We start from the raw sequence: 18,139 nt of genomic DNA, 5'->3' as shown, positions 1-18,139 counted from the left end.
AAGCCTGCCAGTAGCTTCTCATGGGTCAGTGGTTCTTACCTGGGTTTTCCAGGGTTCTTCCTCCACTTGTTATACTAGCCACATGTATAGCCTATCTTGTGCTGAAAAATTGTGTTAAACCCTAGAACAACAACAACAACATGCATACATACATACATATATGTGTACATACATACATACATACATACATACATACATACATACATTGTGTGCATAGATACATACATACATACACACCAGTGTATCCCTCAGGGGTGTACAATTGAGGGTAAAATATAACCTTGGTGTCAGATGTGGGGGTCAAAAATGTACTGACAAATTATTTCAACTCGAAATAGGATATTGCAACTTGCAGAATATACTCTCTCTCTCTCAAAATACAAATAAACCAACACACACAATTAACACACAAATGCATTGTCTATTTATTCGTTCAATGTTTTTTTAAGTTTAAGGTCGTACTTATAACAGTCTCCTTTGTATTATAGACTAACATATTACAGACAAATAAATAAATGGCAATTAATTTATTGCCTGTCATAAAATTTGTACTGTCATCGGTTTCATTGTACTTCGTCCAAAAACACATTTATCCAAAAGTCAAAGAGGCTAATGATTTATCCTCTCTTTATTAAGCTACACTTTATTGCAGCAAAGTTAAAAACCAACAAGATCTGCAATGATACCCTGATTTTGTAATCCAAATAATGCATTTGTCTCTTCAAGTTACTGATTTCTTTGTTGTGAATATCTTGGGTGATAATGTGTTCTCCACAAACAAAGGCAGATTTTTTAAAATTCTTAATCCCTGTCACGAAAAGATTATTCACTTTTGCAGTCTTCGCAGTCATGCAATCAGAAGTCACAGTGGTAATCCCATTAGATGGGCTGTATTCCAGTTAAGGGAATTATTTTCACCATTTTTCATTAAAGTTAGATCCACAGTTACTCTTTTGTGTTCTGCTTCTTTAACTTTCTTGGCTAATGATTCTTAGTGCATGCCGTCTTAATCTTGAGATCACATTTTAGTGCAACAAGCATTCAGGTTAAATATCTGGACGACATCTTGCTGAGCTCGATGGAAATTGCATGAGAGCTCGCAAGATATGGGGAAGCTACTCTGTCATAACATTGCTTATGCTAGTCTGGTTTCCTGTTTCATATGCTCCATTGCAGAATACAATGCAGGAGCATATGAAACAGGGAACCAGACTTTACCTATGCTCGAAGTACACTTGGTGCCATCCCTCATCCAAAGCATTGGATATTAAATAAACCCTCATCGCATTATGCAAATCCTTTGTCAAAGAAATGCACAGCAACAAAATGTGTGCGTCAATTTTCTCCAGTGTGTATCCCTGATGCACAAGTGTGCGTAAAGGGAAACACTGATGCACACACATACATACATACATACTGCTCACATGATTTTTCTGAACATGCATACAATCATACATACATACACACATACATACATACATACATACACAGAAACATTTATACATAATGTATAGCTCATGCAAACTTTTGGAGCCCCACATCATGGTAGGGTAGAGAGGGAGTGGAGATACTGGCCCTGATGGAGTTGCCAAGGTGGCTTGTGGAAATGTGCTCTGTACACTGTGCTTTCTTCGTCATCGATGACTGCCATGGAGTGGGTATGATTTATGGTTTATGACCCTGCTCAGATGCTCTTTAGAGAGGCACTGACTTATCAACAACATGATTAGTTGATTATAAACATTTCCTAGTTGTAATGAAGATAATAGATATAATGCCAACAATAATAATAAAATAGTTGCAATGCCTCAAAAACTGTACTACTGTTCTTTTTTCATGTAGAAAACTTTAAGGCTGATCCACACCTTCTGCAATAAGTTTATGCTTTTACTTTATTCAAGGAAATATGAACAAGCTTATGCACTGACTTGACATGACCTTGTTGAATTTTGCTTAAACAGTGTAAATATACCCAACTTTTTAAATATGAAAAGTATTTCTCTGAGGTATGGACAATTAAATTCAAGATGACAACACTTCTGTTTAAAAAACAACAAAACAGACAACACAAAATTTAAACCTAAATGCAAACCATGTTTGTAGTCCTTAAACAGTAATGACCCAGTTGCTAGGTGAATATACATGCAGACAGCTATGAACATTTTGAGTTCTGACTGTATATATACTGTAAAGGACTGGTCATTTAATATGTGGAAATATATCGTTCTTCCTGACTGGGGTATTTTTTTTTTTTTCATTCCTCACAAGATAAATTTGTTTCAAGTAAACAATGAATGGCATAGTGTCCTTTTTATACTACAAATCAGAAGTAGACAAACTATTTTCAAGCATTTACCCTCACAGAAACATAAATGTTTTCTCCAAACAAAGACTTAGCTTCAACAGTTGTTCTGCAAAAATCATGGCTGTGATCATTGTAAATACTGTTATAACTTAGCTTCTAACACATGGAACAATCCCACTGGGCATGTTATACTTAAAAGTTCAAATGTTGGTCTGAAAATTTACAACTGCATATTGGGTAATTATTCCTAATTAGTTTGACCTCAGAATATAGTTGAAATGAATAATGAGGAAAGTGGTCAAATTTTAGATGTTCAGAGAATTTTATTTCCAACAGATGTGTGGTATTCTGTGTGGATGTCTCCATGTGTATTGTACATTATGTTAATGAGACCTCTTGTGTGGGGTAACTATCAGAACTTTTGTGATATTATTTCTCTTCAGGTATGAATACAGTTCTTTTGTAAAGTTTTTAGATGTTTTTCGTTCATTAGCATTCTTTTCATTACAGGGAGTGCAGTTATTAAATAATGACTTTCATAGGACCATTAACAGAGTATATTTCATGAACTGCAACAGAAATAAGGAAATGAATGCATCTGTATATACGATAACATAGTACTGAGAAACAATAGTAATTATAGTACGAACTGTACTCAAAATAGACCCACAAGCAGTTTCTTTAGCATTTCATCTTATACAGAGGAATCCACAGAATGCATTAGAAATCAGTAAACCAGCTCAAGTTAAATGTAAAGGCCAAGCTTCTAATCAACTGCAACAGACAAAATCTGATAAACGATATATATAAAAAAAATCTGCACAGAGAGTTTCATTATTGTATTGTTCTCTGCATAACAGGGATTAAAGCACTTACTGTAAATTTAACTTTATTGCTTTGTGGTTAAAGGAAACAATAAAGAAAATGCTATTACTGATATTGAAAGGTATTTTATTTGTGTAAGTCATTACATCATGTTAGAAAAATCAAAATTTATCATTCATCACTTGATCAGGAGAGAGGAGAGCAAAAGTGCTATAAAAGGCGTCCACATGTTTATGTACAGAGAACTTTACTTGCACACGTAGCCATCAAAGAGAGAGAGAGAGAGAGAGAGATGGACATGAGGAATCGATCCCTTGTCCTCCTCATATTCATTGCAGATGACAACTCATTTCTCTCTCGCTCTCTTTCATTTACTGACTGCAATGTTTCAGCAGTTGATTGTAGTACATGAGACAATTGGAAACCAAGTTTGTAGACAAAAAAATCATTCTTTTGATCTCTCTCCCCCTCTTTCTCTCTCAATTCTCTCTCTCATTTAAAATATGGAATCCATCTCACTAATGCACTTATCGCTAGAAGCATTTTTGTACATGCTTCTGTAACAGTATAAATATTTTCTGACTGCAAAATTTCAGCAGTTGGTTTCCTTACCTTTCACACCAAGCCAAATATACATTTCGGCCATGAAAGTTTTCATGATTCTGAATATGTTTTGACTTTTGAAACTGCTTTTTATTTGTCCATATATATGATTGAAATAAGATAATAAATTGTTGAAATGGTATCAGATTATAAATCATTCATGATGTCTTGGTCTTCCTTCATCGGTTGTGAATTGATCAGTTCAGTTGGTGAGTTAGTTCGACCAACCTCTCCATGGTGGAGATGCCAGCCATGACATGGTTGTGATCTGTATGTGTTTATTGCTTCGTTACAGAGTATTATTTTTGTGGAGCAAAAGTGGAGAGGAGTTCCCCACTATGACACATGGGTTTCCGAAATGTCGCATGCATGCATGCATGCATACATACATACATACATACATACTTGTGCATATATATACATGTAAACAAATTTCAAAGAACTGTTGATGGAAGAAAACTAAATAACAATTATAAAAGAACAATATCTGAAATTATTAAGTTTTGAGATAAGTTAATAAAAAATGTGTTTAGAAGGACCTTTTTTGTTACAAAGTAGATTTGATGAATTCTGGTATGCAGGGATACTACATGATAGGGAAACTTTGTTGTAGGATAGTGACAGAGCAGTAGGTGGAATTCAAACTCTAATTGCTTTAGCAATAAATAATATATTTGCTTTGCTGTGCCTTAAGCTTCTGATATGTTTCTTTTCCCCCCCACCCCACCCATTAGTTGAACACTGTAGGAACTGTGTAGTACACGTGACAACTGGGAACCAAGTTTGTAGTAATGCACACGGTTCTATTATTTGGATATGGTTTTTTATTACTCTGGAATTAACTGAAACAAAACCACTGTTAAGCAAGACTTATCTGGATTATTCACTTGTATTAAGTATTATGTACATATATATCTATAACCAACACTAATACACAAATCATAACACAAAACATAAAAAAGAAATCAGACAGAAGCAAAATATAATATAGTATCATACAGACATTATTGCAATGTTATCATGAACAAATAAATTATCTTTCAAATGTAAATAAATAAATGAATATATATATATATATATATATATATATATATATATATATATATATATATATATATATATATATATATATATATTATAATGAGATCAGTAGTAATGGGAGGAAGAGATTCAAGGAGAGAAAGTTTATTTTTCAACCTCATACACCTGATACAGAAGTTCCAAGGTTATCAAGCATTATTACAAACTAATAAAGATTTGGTCAAATGTGTTTTGTAGCTAAAGTGTATTTAATTGGCGTTTAATAAAAAAAATAATTGTGATTTGATGGATGATAAAATTATTAGCTACCATCAAAGGTTTGCATTGAATATATATGTGTATCAACTTGTTTTATCATGATCAAAGCCCTTTGACACTTGTTTTTACAAGACCATAAATAAAAACAGCCTGGTATCAATCAGGAAAAGAAATCTTTCATATTTCCCCATATAAACATCATAACCTAAAAAACCCAACGCAATCAAGATAGAAATTACTCCAACAAGTGGAATTCCACAAGGGACTCTGCTTGTTCCAACACTTTATATCAGTGATCTACCAGATGGTGTAGACAATGCAGTGAAATTATCTGATGTTGATAGGAAGATCTATTCTTGGGTGAATGACCAGGAACAACAACACACAACAAACAAGACTAGATATCCTAGTATTACAGTCAGGGTACTGACAGTTGAAATTCAAAAGGGACAAATGTAAATTAACAGATGCTTTTGCACATGGGAACAGCAACACCACATATAGATATTATTTGAGAAATAAGAACAATGTGACGAAGAATAGAAAAGGAAATCTTTGAAGTAATACTTGATAGGAAGTTGAAATTTGTGTTACAGACACAAACATCTATGAAAAAGGCAAACAGGATCATGTGGACAATCAATACAAACCTAAGCTTATATTCATGAAACAGTCTTTTAAATCTGTATAAATCTCAGGTAAGACAGACCTTGAATATGGGTCATGTTGTTTAGCTCTTCATATTAAGAGTACATTGATTTAGAAAATATGGAGAGAAGATTAATAAAGTCACACAGACATTAACACAGAGCAGTTATTAGAGCCAGACATAACTTCATTGCAATAACAGCAAGCATTGACTGAATTTTTTTAAAGAAAGAATGGAATTAGTACAGGTATGGCAGACAGAAATCAGTTATTCTCTTGACATCAAAATATTAGTACTAGTGTTTGTACATTCAAACTGTTTAAAGAGGATCATAAAAACATTATTCAAAATGAACTGGACACCTGGAATAGTCCATCAGATCATGTGCCAGTAAAACAAATCAAAACTGACCTATCCCATGGAAGATTTAGTTGTTAAACTTAATCCTAATTGTTATTAGTAAACCAGAACACTGTAAATGTTAATATATTAAAATGGAACTTAGAAGGAGAAGCTTATTTCAGATCTATATAACAATAAGAACTGGACAGTTGTGGCTTTTTAAATGGAGATAATTGTAGGGATATGGTGACATTGCTAACATGCTATTTCTAACTTCAAAAATCTTTTTCTTTTGAACAATTACTTTTTACTAACATAACAGGGGAACTTGACAAATAAGGCAAAGTTAAATATGTTAAATTGTTGACTGTAAGAAAAAAGTAGGCATCCTCCCGAACAATGGAGTGAATGAAATCAGTAGTTTCATGTTCGAATATTGCCTCCCTTGCTGTCCTGTTTTTACTGCATATATGCTATTTACTAAGTAATTATTAGGGGTTTATGCAGAGCTCTATGTAAATTAATTTTACCCATCAATCTTAATCCTCTTTTTGACCAATACCTTTAACATCTCTAAAATTCACATTTTCTGAAGCAGCAGTCATTTTCTTGGATTATAATTTGCTGAGAAAAAAAGTAGCAAATAAAATAGGTGTGTTTTTCTTAATGTAATGATTAATTATTTCTTTGCAACGACTTCCTTATTAGATCTAGTAAATGTGTTGCTCCTCACTAGTATAACCACCACGATTTTTACACATAATTAAAGTGATCATAATAAATTAATCCCCGTAATCGTGTTCATCTTCGCTAGCCAAATATCCGATACGTTAACCCGGATTAACTTATTAGCACCCTGGCAAGCCATGATGAATTGATTGATTTCACTCCTAAATTAGAACTGTGACCAACCATTCAATATTTCGGGAGGATGCCTACTTTTTTCTAACAGTAAACAATCCGTTACCTATTTTGATTGACATCATTATTTCTGCACTAATGTGATCATTGTGTCTATCATAGTTGTTTACAAAAGACTGTTTTGTGAAAATTTTTTCAAAAGATCGGGTTGGAAAGAAAATCTCAGCCGCCAACAATCCATCCCCTGCACAGTTAAATAATCGGTCCCTATGGCTTGCAAGCGTAGTCATGCCCTTATCGATTGCAAACTCATTTCTGATTGGTCCAACGAAACGAAAGTACTTTGCACCGTGCAAGCAAAGTGACGAAGAATGCAATATCTATCTCTCCAGTCTTAGGAACCCATATTGGTGCCATATCTTTAAGAAAAGCAAATATTTTTATCCTGATGAGTTTTGTTCTTATCATATTTACTGCCTATACCGTAAAACAATTATCGAGTCAGTTGGGGTGTGATTGTCATGGAGAAGTACCTGGATACAAAGGTTCCCTGTGATTTGTGTGATCCGAATTCGAAAAATTTGGCTTACGGTAGATGTCTGGATTGCGAGGAGAATATGTGTCAATCATGTTGTCTTGCCCACGAGAGATCGAAAGCTACAAAGCATCACAAAATAAAGGATTTAGGAACACTGGATCCCGAAACGAAAGGCAAGATTCGACAACGCACATTTTGCGATGCTCATCCTGGGGAAGAGATCAAGCTAGTTTGCCAAAAGTGTAACGTTTTGATGTGTTTCGTTTGTAAAGTTGTCAATCACGACAACCATACATCAAAAACTGTTGCCGACGCGGCAGCCGAATTAAAAAGAAGTTTAGAAGATGAATTACGTAAGTGTGACGAAACATTGCAGTATCTAAGCTTGCGGGAAATTGAGCTTGAGAAACGTAATAAAATGATAAATGATGCAGAAAGCCGAGAAATAGCGGCCATTGAAAAACAACATTCAATTTTATTACAAGCCTTAGAAGCTGAGGTGCTTCGAAAGAAGAGTGAGATAACAAATGTTTACATGGAACATAGAGGAAGGAACGAGCGTAATTTAGCCCTTATCCAAAGGGAATCAAAGCGTTGCGTCTCGGCAAAGACAGATTTACAAAAGCTTGTCGACCAAGGTACAATCATTGAGATACTAAAGAACGGACCAGCATTAAAACATCACGAGAAAGAACTGGATATTTCAACAACTGATGAAAAGTTGGAAACTGTCTTTAGTCCAGCAGAAGTTGAACCTCGGGGAATCATGGCTTTTCTACTCGGATATGTTCGAAAGAAAAGAAGTGCACTTCATTCAGTAAGTACATAGCTATATACTAAACTTTGAACCAGAGACAGCTACAGATGTTACTTATGTCTCTAACTGAATGTTGCTTTTAATATTATTAAACGTGCATTGCGGTTTTTTTGCAACACTCAATTGAATATCGACCTCGTTCCGTGAGACTATATATGCTGTTTGATGAGAAGTATACAAATAGCCCGAAATAAAGAAAGAAAACTGCATTTGATGAAGTAGTAATTTGTGTTAAAGAATGTGTATATTCCCAGAATAATCGTCACTGTTATGTATTTTAAAAGTATTTACTAAATCGTTTTAATACAGCAGTATTATTTTACTTTTCGGACAATGACCTGTAGAAGAAAAAAGAAAACGGTTGGGGAGCACAGGTAACAACTTTCGGATGTAGTGTTGGTCTAAACATAAAAACATGCAGAATGTATATACGGATTATATAGTCTTAATATACATCCCCGATTTTTTATTCCTCTCTACCGATTTAAAAAACGAAATGCATAAAATAGACTTTTAAAAACAAATGTACAGCACTTAGTCAGTTCATTCATTGATTTATAATTTCAAACCTGAATATGACCAAGGGGACACTAACACCGTTATCCTGTGCGCGTTACATACGAAACAAGTTTTCAGCATACAAGACGACCCAGCTCGTCGGTAATTTCCAGTTCCTGGACAGGTCCATTTTCAGCCAAATAGTATTTGCACGACTACGCATGTATGTACACAAAAAGTAAATACAGCGTCGTCAGCTTCAGATATTTACAATGTCGAATCAGGCAAAGGAAAGAAGAGGAAAAAAAATAAACTAACAGCTACAAATTTGCCTGTCATGTGGATTTAACAAGATGTATAACTTCTACGTACATGTGTGCAAAAGGATATAACTCTCAACCTCACGGTAATTTACGGCATTATCCGGCAGTTACAGAATATAATGTGCTACGTCAATATGTTGTCTGAGGAAAATTGACTTGCTCATATTGTCGTCAGTATGGTGCAGTGTTAGTATGGAAACTCCGTTAAGCATGAAACGCGCAGAAAATGCCAGTGTTTGCGCCACCCTGGTCACAGGCAGGTTAGAAATTACAAATCAGTGAATGAAATTACTTAGTCGTGTGCATTTTATCACATTAAAGATTTGGGTTTTCTAAATCGGTAGGGTGATACAAACAAACGGGGATTTTCGCAAAAACTATAATACAATTGTTGATAAAAAAAAATTATCAAGTATATAGAGTTTCGTAGAGTAGAATAGAGCTATTTAGCAATGGGAGACAATAGAGAGAAAATATGCCAAATCTAGTTGTTGAACGTGTTTCCTCTAAGTTCCTTAAACTGGAATTCCTTGTATAAATTATTACTTTGCTGATGTTTGTTTTTATTTTCGAGTACTGTTCAGTAGATTGGTGGCTCCTATGAAGAGGGGATGAATATGGGAAAATTCCAGATATTTTTTCACAGTTAAAAGATTGTTAATTATAGTTTTGTATCGTATGTAGACGTATTAAGGACAAGGATTCTGGAAATTAAATGATTCGTTGTTAAAAGACAAAGTGCATATTGAAAAGGTAAAGTTAAACTTAGAAGAACAATAATTGCCGTAATAATAATAATAATAATAATATTAATCATAATAATAATATGGATGGAAATATATGCTCTCACAGTACAAGATCAATCTTTAGCAAAACGAAAACAGGAACAAGATCAGAAGGAAATACTTTAAGAAAATTTGAAAGTTTCGAACATTTATTAAAATGAAATTGGACTATATTAAGTTTTCATGTACTTTTAAAGTCTGATTCAGTAAAAGAAAAAACATGAGAAAAAATAAATGGAATGACGGGTACGTTACAGAAGTAAGTGAATGGGAGGTGAAAAAAGATTAAATATATATGATATATTCAGAAAAAGACACTGTATGAACAAAACAATCGCAAAAAGTGGTGGAAAAAATAAAAAAAATTATAAAAGTGCTATAGATTTGGTAAGTCTCCATCTGACATTAACTTACAAGTTATGGAATTGAAATTAAAATACAAGATGTAATTAGAACTGAGATATCTTGATCTTCAGAAAGAAAAATTAGAAGAACAAAATGCATTTGGGGAAAGAGGAGACAGAGAGAGAAAGACATATGCAGTTGGGGAAAGAGGAGACAGAGAGAGAGAGAGACATATGCAATTATATAAAGAAGAAACAATGCAATTAGAGAAAGAGGAGATAAATAAACAAATGCAATTACAGAAAGAGTATTGTAGTTGCAAAAGGAAGAAACAGATAGAAAGAACCAGAAGACAGTCTTATGCAAATGCAAATGCAAGAACGAAAAAGACGAGAGGGAAATACAGATGCAGTGAGAAAGAGGAAAGGAAGAAAATCAATTTTAAATTAGGGTAAAAGAATTAGAACTTCCAAGAGAAAAGAATTCCACTTTACACACACATTCAAGTTTTGATGTTACTAAGAATATTAGGTTAATAGCCTCTTCAAAAGAAAAAGAGCAGATAAATATTTTCCTCATTTTGAAAAAATTGCTGAAAATTTGAAATGGCCAAGAGAGTATTGGGCAACTACGCTTATCTATCTGTACAACAACGTGCCGATTATGATCTGTCTAAGGAATTCATCTTGAAGGGTTATGAACTGGTACCTGAGACTTATCGACAAAAGTTTAAGAACTATGTCATATGTGAATTTGCAAGAGAAAAAGAGCATTTATTGGGTAGGTGGTTCTCAGACAAATAAGTTGGTCAAGATAGCGAAAATCTCAGACAACTCATACTAGCTGTAGGGTTCAAGAACTGTGTTCATAGTTACATTAAGACTTATCTTGAAGAACATAAGGTCGAAATTGTAGAAAACACTTCTCGTACAGCTGACAAGTATCCCCTAGCTCATAATGTTTCTTTATCAGTTAGTCTTCCACTCAGTAGTCTTTGAGTAACAAAAATATTTCAACCTAGTGTATGTACTTCGAAACTCAAATTGGCACAACTTTTAGAAATCGTATTTCTGATAAGACTGATCAGAAGTCGTTATTGCTATATACGTGTATCTATTGCATGAAGAAACGGCACGTTATTTTTGATAGCTCAAATAATCAAGACAGACCTATTCCAAATGCTCTTATTTTAAAAAGGTCAAAGTCACGGTCACGTATTGAAAGCAATATATTTGTTGGTTCAAACAAACCCCAGTCTGATTTTATTATGGAGAAGTATGAACCTTTTATATCGAATGGTTCTATATCACTCATGGGTGAAGTAATTGCAATTTATAATAATGCCAAGGTAAAAGCGATAATACAACACGTTATGTTAGAAAATGATTACCTTATATATGAGTATTCCTACTGTAATTCAACTAAGGCATCTAGCGAGAGATCGTGGGTTACGAATATCAAGTGGTATGAAAACAAGCTGGCATACTTGTAATATCAGGACTTTTTCCAGAGGACCTGCGGCTAACTCTAACGCAACTTCGTGAAATGGCAGCGCAGTAGTATATCAAGATTCGTTTACGAGCCAAGCGGGCTGAAATAGCAAGTGTAGCTGGTGATGAACAAGAGCGTCATCGCCGTATCGTAAATGTCATTGATACTCAGGCTGCAGCAAAAGAATGACAGTTTCAAGTCCCAGAGTTTGAAATACATTAACGCCGTGGTGATTTATAAGATTAAATAGCAATTATCCAGGCTAACAACCCAAATGTAGACAGATTTGACTGTGCTTTTCCAAAACATTTCTATCATGTATCTTTGACTCATGCAACTTGTTTCAATCGCTTAAGATGTTGCCCATGTCTGTTAGCGGGTGTTAATGGGTCAACCCCGAGATTATAAACACTGGCGAGTACGATGGTAGCAGTGATATATGTTACTTCTATTAAGTCGACCTTGAGTATCCAGACGAGCTTCACAGTACACAAAAATGTTTATACGCTAAAACTGAATATCTACTGCTATTACCGAACCTAACAACTAAAACAACAACGAAGTTCGTATACATCATTTACAATTGTATCTGCGATTAGGTATGCTTGTGTCGTGGATTTATCGATTGCTTAGGTTTCGGCAGAGCGCAGGAATGGCTCTGTATTTTCAAATGAACACATATCTTCGCACAAAGGCCACGAATTGGTTTGAGAAAGATTTCTTCCGACTCATGAACAAGACTATGGAGAATGATCGTAAACGGAATCGTGTCGACCTTGTCAGTGATAGTGAACAGAACATGGTTTGAATGTTCCTTGCAGTCACAACAGTCGACTTGAAGAAGATCGTTGATGCAGTATTCACTGCCGTACACAGTAATAATTGGAAGCTGAAACTGACAAAGTCTACCTACGTTCTTGCCGATGCGCACGTTTCATTGTCATAAGGTCAGACCGTCGTTCAACATAACATTTAAATTATATACAGGGACAATGGCTCCTCGTTGATGTGTACGAGGTCATGAGTGAGACATCTTTTATAAATGAGTTTGACATCAGCGACTAACCGAAAGATCAAACACGGTTTAGTAAAGAACATGAAACAAATTGTTAGTAAGATTAAAGATGAGTGTTTAGCAAGTCTATGGAGGAGTACGTGGGTCTGCGCTCCAGCATATATTTGATTACTATTTAAAGCACGACAACGTCATAAGGCGAGAGGATTTGCACGCTTGGATGTGCAAAAGGACCGTTGTCAAGATATGCATGTGGAATGTCCTTCCGAGCGACGTGAATTCGCACACCAGCAAACTTGATCCGGTCGATGAAGGATCGGATGGGTGTGTGCAATTATACTAAAGTAAGTTTATCACCGCTTGTCACAAAGTTGTGGATACTCGGTGATAGCATCATTTGCTTCGCGTATGGGCTCAACATGAGTGTGATTTCAGAATGAGCCTTGATGTAAGTTCTGTTCTGCTGTAACTGTTATTAATACCTCTCGCACAAATGATGTGCAGATCATTTTCTCTTGCGGACAAGCATCACATATTTTGGACCGCAGGCTGTAGATGTTAATGCTTTGGCTGGCTCGGTGTATCAGAACAATAGGAGTTTGTAAATACATCGACGGATCATACCGGGTCAGTTGCACGACGTTGTGGTTATTCTTCTCAGGTGCACCCAGATACAGAAAACAATTGTTTCCGGGTGGGTCTAATGGCGTAACCATCTGACTCTTCTTTAAAATTGTTTTAGCACGCCTTTTATATACTCGTACATTTAGTTTCATTAGTTAGTGCTTTGTATGACTGCTTAAAGTCATATTGCCTAATAGCGGGATCTGGTCTGAGGCCTCTTATATAATTAATGCGCATACTGATGACCGATTAACCGTTCCGCAAGTCTGCGGTTAAATCAATCTTCAATAACCTGTTTGCGATGTATATTTACATGTCCAGCACGAATCCGCATCTTATGTTTTGTTCGATAAATTACTTTGCTCTATCTATTTGCAAAAACTGTGGCCCAGTCAGCATACGCATGCATAAACGCATTTGCGACACTGGCCTAATCTTTTAGACGTCCATGGCTCCGGTTACCATTATCTATTGCCAAGGCCGATAAGCGGCACGTTTACGTGAAAAAACGTCACCAAACCTTCTTCAGCATTTCATAACGTATGTTTGGTCTTCATGCCTGTCTTCTTCGTGAACAGATATCACTGGATGCGTGATACTAGTGATCATATCGGTAACATACGGCAAAGAGACTTTTTATAGGTGCTTCTCCAGGACTTGGTTCGTTATAGAACTAAGTCGTATATATAACCATTACCATCGCCAGGACTTGGTTCGATATAGAATCAAGTTGTATATATAACCATTACCAGCTCCTTTGTAATTGTGTCCAGGGATACGTTTTGCACCATGAAATATGCTCCATGATTGTCGGAGTAGCTTCGCTAACTCGGCAGTGAGATCATCGCCGCCCAGTTTTGCATTTACCGGTGTTAAACATCGAACGCGAGTTCCTGTGATTGTTATTCTAGCATTAGGTGTTTGAACCCTCATTGGATTTGCAGTACAAATTTCAGGCGGCATCGTGCACATTATGAATATATGATTGTGTTATACAGCATGTCATATCCAACTTGAAGTCACGAAGGAAACATTTAATCGTCATTGACTTATCTCGGCATGCAAAGCCCAAATTGCTCAATCACTGTAACATGTCTTTAAACTTACTTTGCGCGTTGATTAATGATCAGGAAAAATCAATGGTTACTATATTTTATTTTAAGATGTTTAACGTGGGATTGGTTGTACACAATTGCTCCGTTTGATTTCAATAAACCGTGTTATGATGTACTCAGATATTTTACGGTAGCTTACCAGTCGTCGCCAATAAGCAAATCATCATCCGTTGATTTCTTTCCCACAATTATTACAGCTCATGAAGACCTTGATTCAAGTGAGGATACTAGTGTGTGTATGCCGATGTGATGCTTGAACACCACGGGATTGTATGTTTTCTATATGAAACAATTATAAATTTGTCAGCCTGAGACTGTTGCATGGAATGTAAACGGTATCCATCTGATATTGTTTATCTTCCATGCAAAAAACCTCTTGACAAACCTTTGTTATACACATGTAGATCATGACCGGAACATGCTGAACATACACGGGGAGACCTTGACAATTCATCTGTGCATTGGACATCGACCTGATATTTTAAAAAGAGATGACAAGCATACATGTAAGTGACAGATCCATACGTGTTGTTAAAGCGAGAAAATCCGGTTACTTGAGATATTACTGAAATGACCTTGGCGATGTTGTCAAGGACATTTTGCAGGTTTAGAAATGGTGTTCGAGATATTAGTTTCGCCCTATGCACTTATCGCTAAACAGTTTGCAATTCAAGTCATTGATACATTAAAAAATGTTCACGTGGAGGGGTTAAAATATATGATTGCAACTAACTTAATATGATTCGAGATTGACAACGACGATTAGTGAATCGGGCAGCACCAAAGGCGGTTCCAGTCAGTTTACTTTGCCATATACAGCAACAATGCCAGCTCTGCTTATTAAAATCATCAGTGAAGTTGCTTTGTCTGATTATGTGATTGCAAACCTAGCAACGGGAAATGGATAACGTTTAAGTCGTAAAACATATTAGACGAAATATTAATGTATAAGCAATGGCTCATATTAAGTATGTATATGATCCCACGTTCAATATGGAAGCACCTGTGTAATTTGGTCAGCAGAGGGTGGAGTCTTGAAAAGCCTGCCCGTGTTGACGAATCTTCTGCTATCTTAAACTCATCAATTTTTCCAGGCTACCCATGTGAAAATGGTTCATCTTCTTCACATGGCATCTGTACACCATCCATGTTTTGCAAGAGTAAATCAGGATACCCGCGGCATCCACTGATGGCTTGCTTGCCACGGGAATCATGACTATGCTGTTATACGGACCACTCGGAACTGTTGTGAGAAAATTGTCTATAGTAACAGTTATGATTGGCGGAGCTAACAAAATGGTTTCGTCGTGAATACGTGTCTATTCAGAATTTCTCGTGGCGGCGCAACGCATTCTCGATACAATTTATAAACTCGGTGGCTAGTGATGATATACTAATAAAAGTTCGACACTGTGTTGGCTGAAATGGAACATCACAGGCCATTTTGAGAACAGAATCGGAACATTGACCATTATGGGTTACAGGCGGTGAAAATTCAATAAATGTTTGCAAATTTGCCAGCGTGCTAGTATTATTATATTTGCAGTTTTCTTCATTATTGAGCTCATTCTAATTCTTCAAGCCCAGTCTTTCAGTCAATCTTTATGCTTGTGTATATCCGTATGATATGAAGACAAAGTCATGCGGATTGGCGGCTATCGCTTAGATCTGTAACAAAATATACGAAACTTCTGGTATCATTCTATATTCATTGCTTTCTATCGATGAGTCGTGATATAAAGTCTTTGTTGAATCATCGCGAATGCGTGAAAATGTAAGGAAGATTTTCAGCAAAACATTATTTGGATCATTAATTCCACTAGTTCACCTATGTTTATTTGCGTAAGTCAAATTGGTTTCTGGTTTTGATAATAATAAAGTTGAGCAAATGCAATGGAATAGTTTTAAGAATAGTACAGAAATAGATAGAGATTTAGATGGATTATAAAACACATACATTAAATATAAGGGAAAATTAATCTTCTATAAATCCCACTACCTGATCAAGTAATTAGATTGTTATTTATTTTACATTTTAAATTGATACTTATTCTTAAATATCTACTTTTTTCTCTTTACGCTCCAGTTCTTCGTAAGTATGGGCTTTACAATAACATTATTTGTTATGCGAAAATACTAAAATGTAGATTTGGTGTCACCCAGTAATAAGTTCTTGTGTCATAATCATGTATTTCTTCCAATCAGATCCGCCGAATATGGCTGAAATTTGGAATCTGTACGAATTGATATTTTTTATTTTGTTACTCTAGTAATGTAAACCATTTTATGGTTATAACATCTATGATAAGTCGATCTTTCTTATGAAACATATCAGCATGTTGATTTTATTTTCGTGCTGCGCAAAATATTAATATTCACTGGATTATTGTTCATTATAAATATCCAATATATTTATTCCCATTTTTATCAAACACTCTATCTATATTTAATATGTATTCATTATTCTAGTATTTTACTTTATCTGTTTATATGGATTGTCAAATGGTTTGCACTTCAATTATTAAAATAATTTCTTTATCTGTTTTATTTTAAGACATAACTTTATTTCTCCGTAATCTTATATCCTATTTTCTTTCAACGAAAACAATTAAATACTGGAACATGAGTGCACCTGTAATTATTAACTTGAACTTCTATTAGTTTGGTCTGACATTAAATGTTTTATTCTTTGAATGTTAACTTGATTCACTTTAGCATTTAAATTCCTTATACAATAGAATAGTTCAGAAAACTGCATCATTCCATCCACACATTATACGAACACACACACACGCACACACACACGCAAGCACACACACACACATACACACACACATTTATATATATAATTTCTTTTGTTTAATTGACATGACGTTTTGGATCCACCTTACTTGTTCTGGTTTCTATTAATAACAAACATTTCGTTTGTAAACAAAACATAACTTTCTAGAAGATTATTTTCCTTAAAGTAATGGATTTCTTTTTATAAAATGTTTATTGTGCCCTGAAGCCAAATAGAAGACTATATCATCTTGTCAGTTAATGATTATTTATTCGTGCTTAAAATCTAGCAGAATCACTTTGTATTATTGGAGTGTCCAATAGTTCATTCTTACTGGAATGTATTTCTTAAAATTGTTCAATTCAAATGAATTTTCTCTGGAAATACTTAGTGCTCATTAAAAAATAAATTTGACAGAGACATCAACATGGATTTGTTGTTAATTCAAACCTGGAATTACATTACTGCGTTTCAACAAAAGCCCTTTGGTACAGGCTGCAGAGACACATCGACACCTTTTGCGCTGGATTTAATTTGGATTTCTACTAAAGTTAATTCAGAATTTTAAATTATTACGAAATTCGTCTGTAATTTTGTGATTTCGCAATACCGTAAGTTCTTATGCTCATTTTCACTTTCTTTTCAAATTAAATAAATTATTTGCTGAATTTTACAAAACTTATTGACTTTGAATATTTTCTGTTACTTAAAGAGCATAGGCTCATAGTAATACATATTAAAGTTTACTAACAAATTTAAATTATTAGGACTTTTGTCTGTAATTCTAGGATTATTTTAATTCTCAATATCGTAAGTTCTTTTTTTTTATTTTCACTTTTTTCTAGGGAAATAAATTATTTGTTGAATTTTACAAAACTTGTTGCTTTTCACTATTTTATGTTACTCATTGTAAGAGCGTATG

The 18,139-nt window shown here is 34.8% G+C and overlaps 1 protein-coding gene across 1 annotated transcript; it reads left to right on the top strand.

The window, feature by feature from the left end:
* The first annotated feature begins 7,405 nt into the window (after positions 1-7,405).
* LOC149784142 (E3 ubiquitin-protein ligase TRIM45-like) lies at positions 7,406-8,251 on the top strand. Its single transcript, XM_089932949.1, has one exon. The coding sequence runs from the start codon at positions 7,406-7,408 to the stop codon at positions 8,249-8,251; it is 846 nt and encodes a 281-aa protein (XP_089789075.1).
* The last annotated feature ends 9,888 nt before the right edge of the window (positions 8,252-18,139 follow it).

The sequence above is a fragment of the Sinohyriopsis cumingii genome, chromosome 14 (genome assembly GCF_028554795.1).
Source record: "Sinohyriopsis cumingii isolate HCF-2022 chromosome 14, ASM2855479v2, whole genome shotgun sequence".
In the NCBI taxonomy this organism is placed as follows: Eukaryota; Metazoa; Mollusca; class Bivalvia; order Unionida; family Unionidae; genus Sinohyriopsis; species Sinohyriopsis cumingii.
Note: the sequence above shows the minus strand (reverse complement) of the source record. Positions and strands in the feature narration are given on the sequence as shown.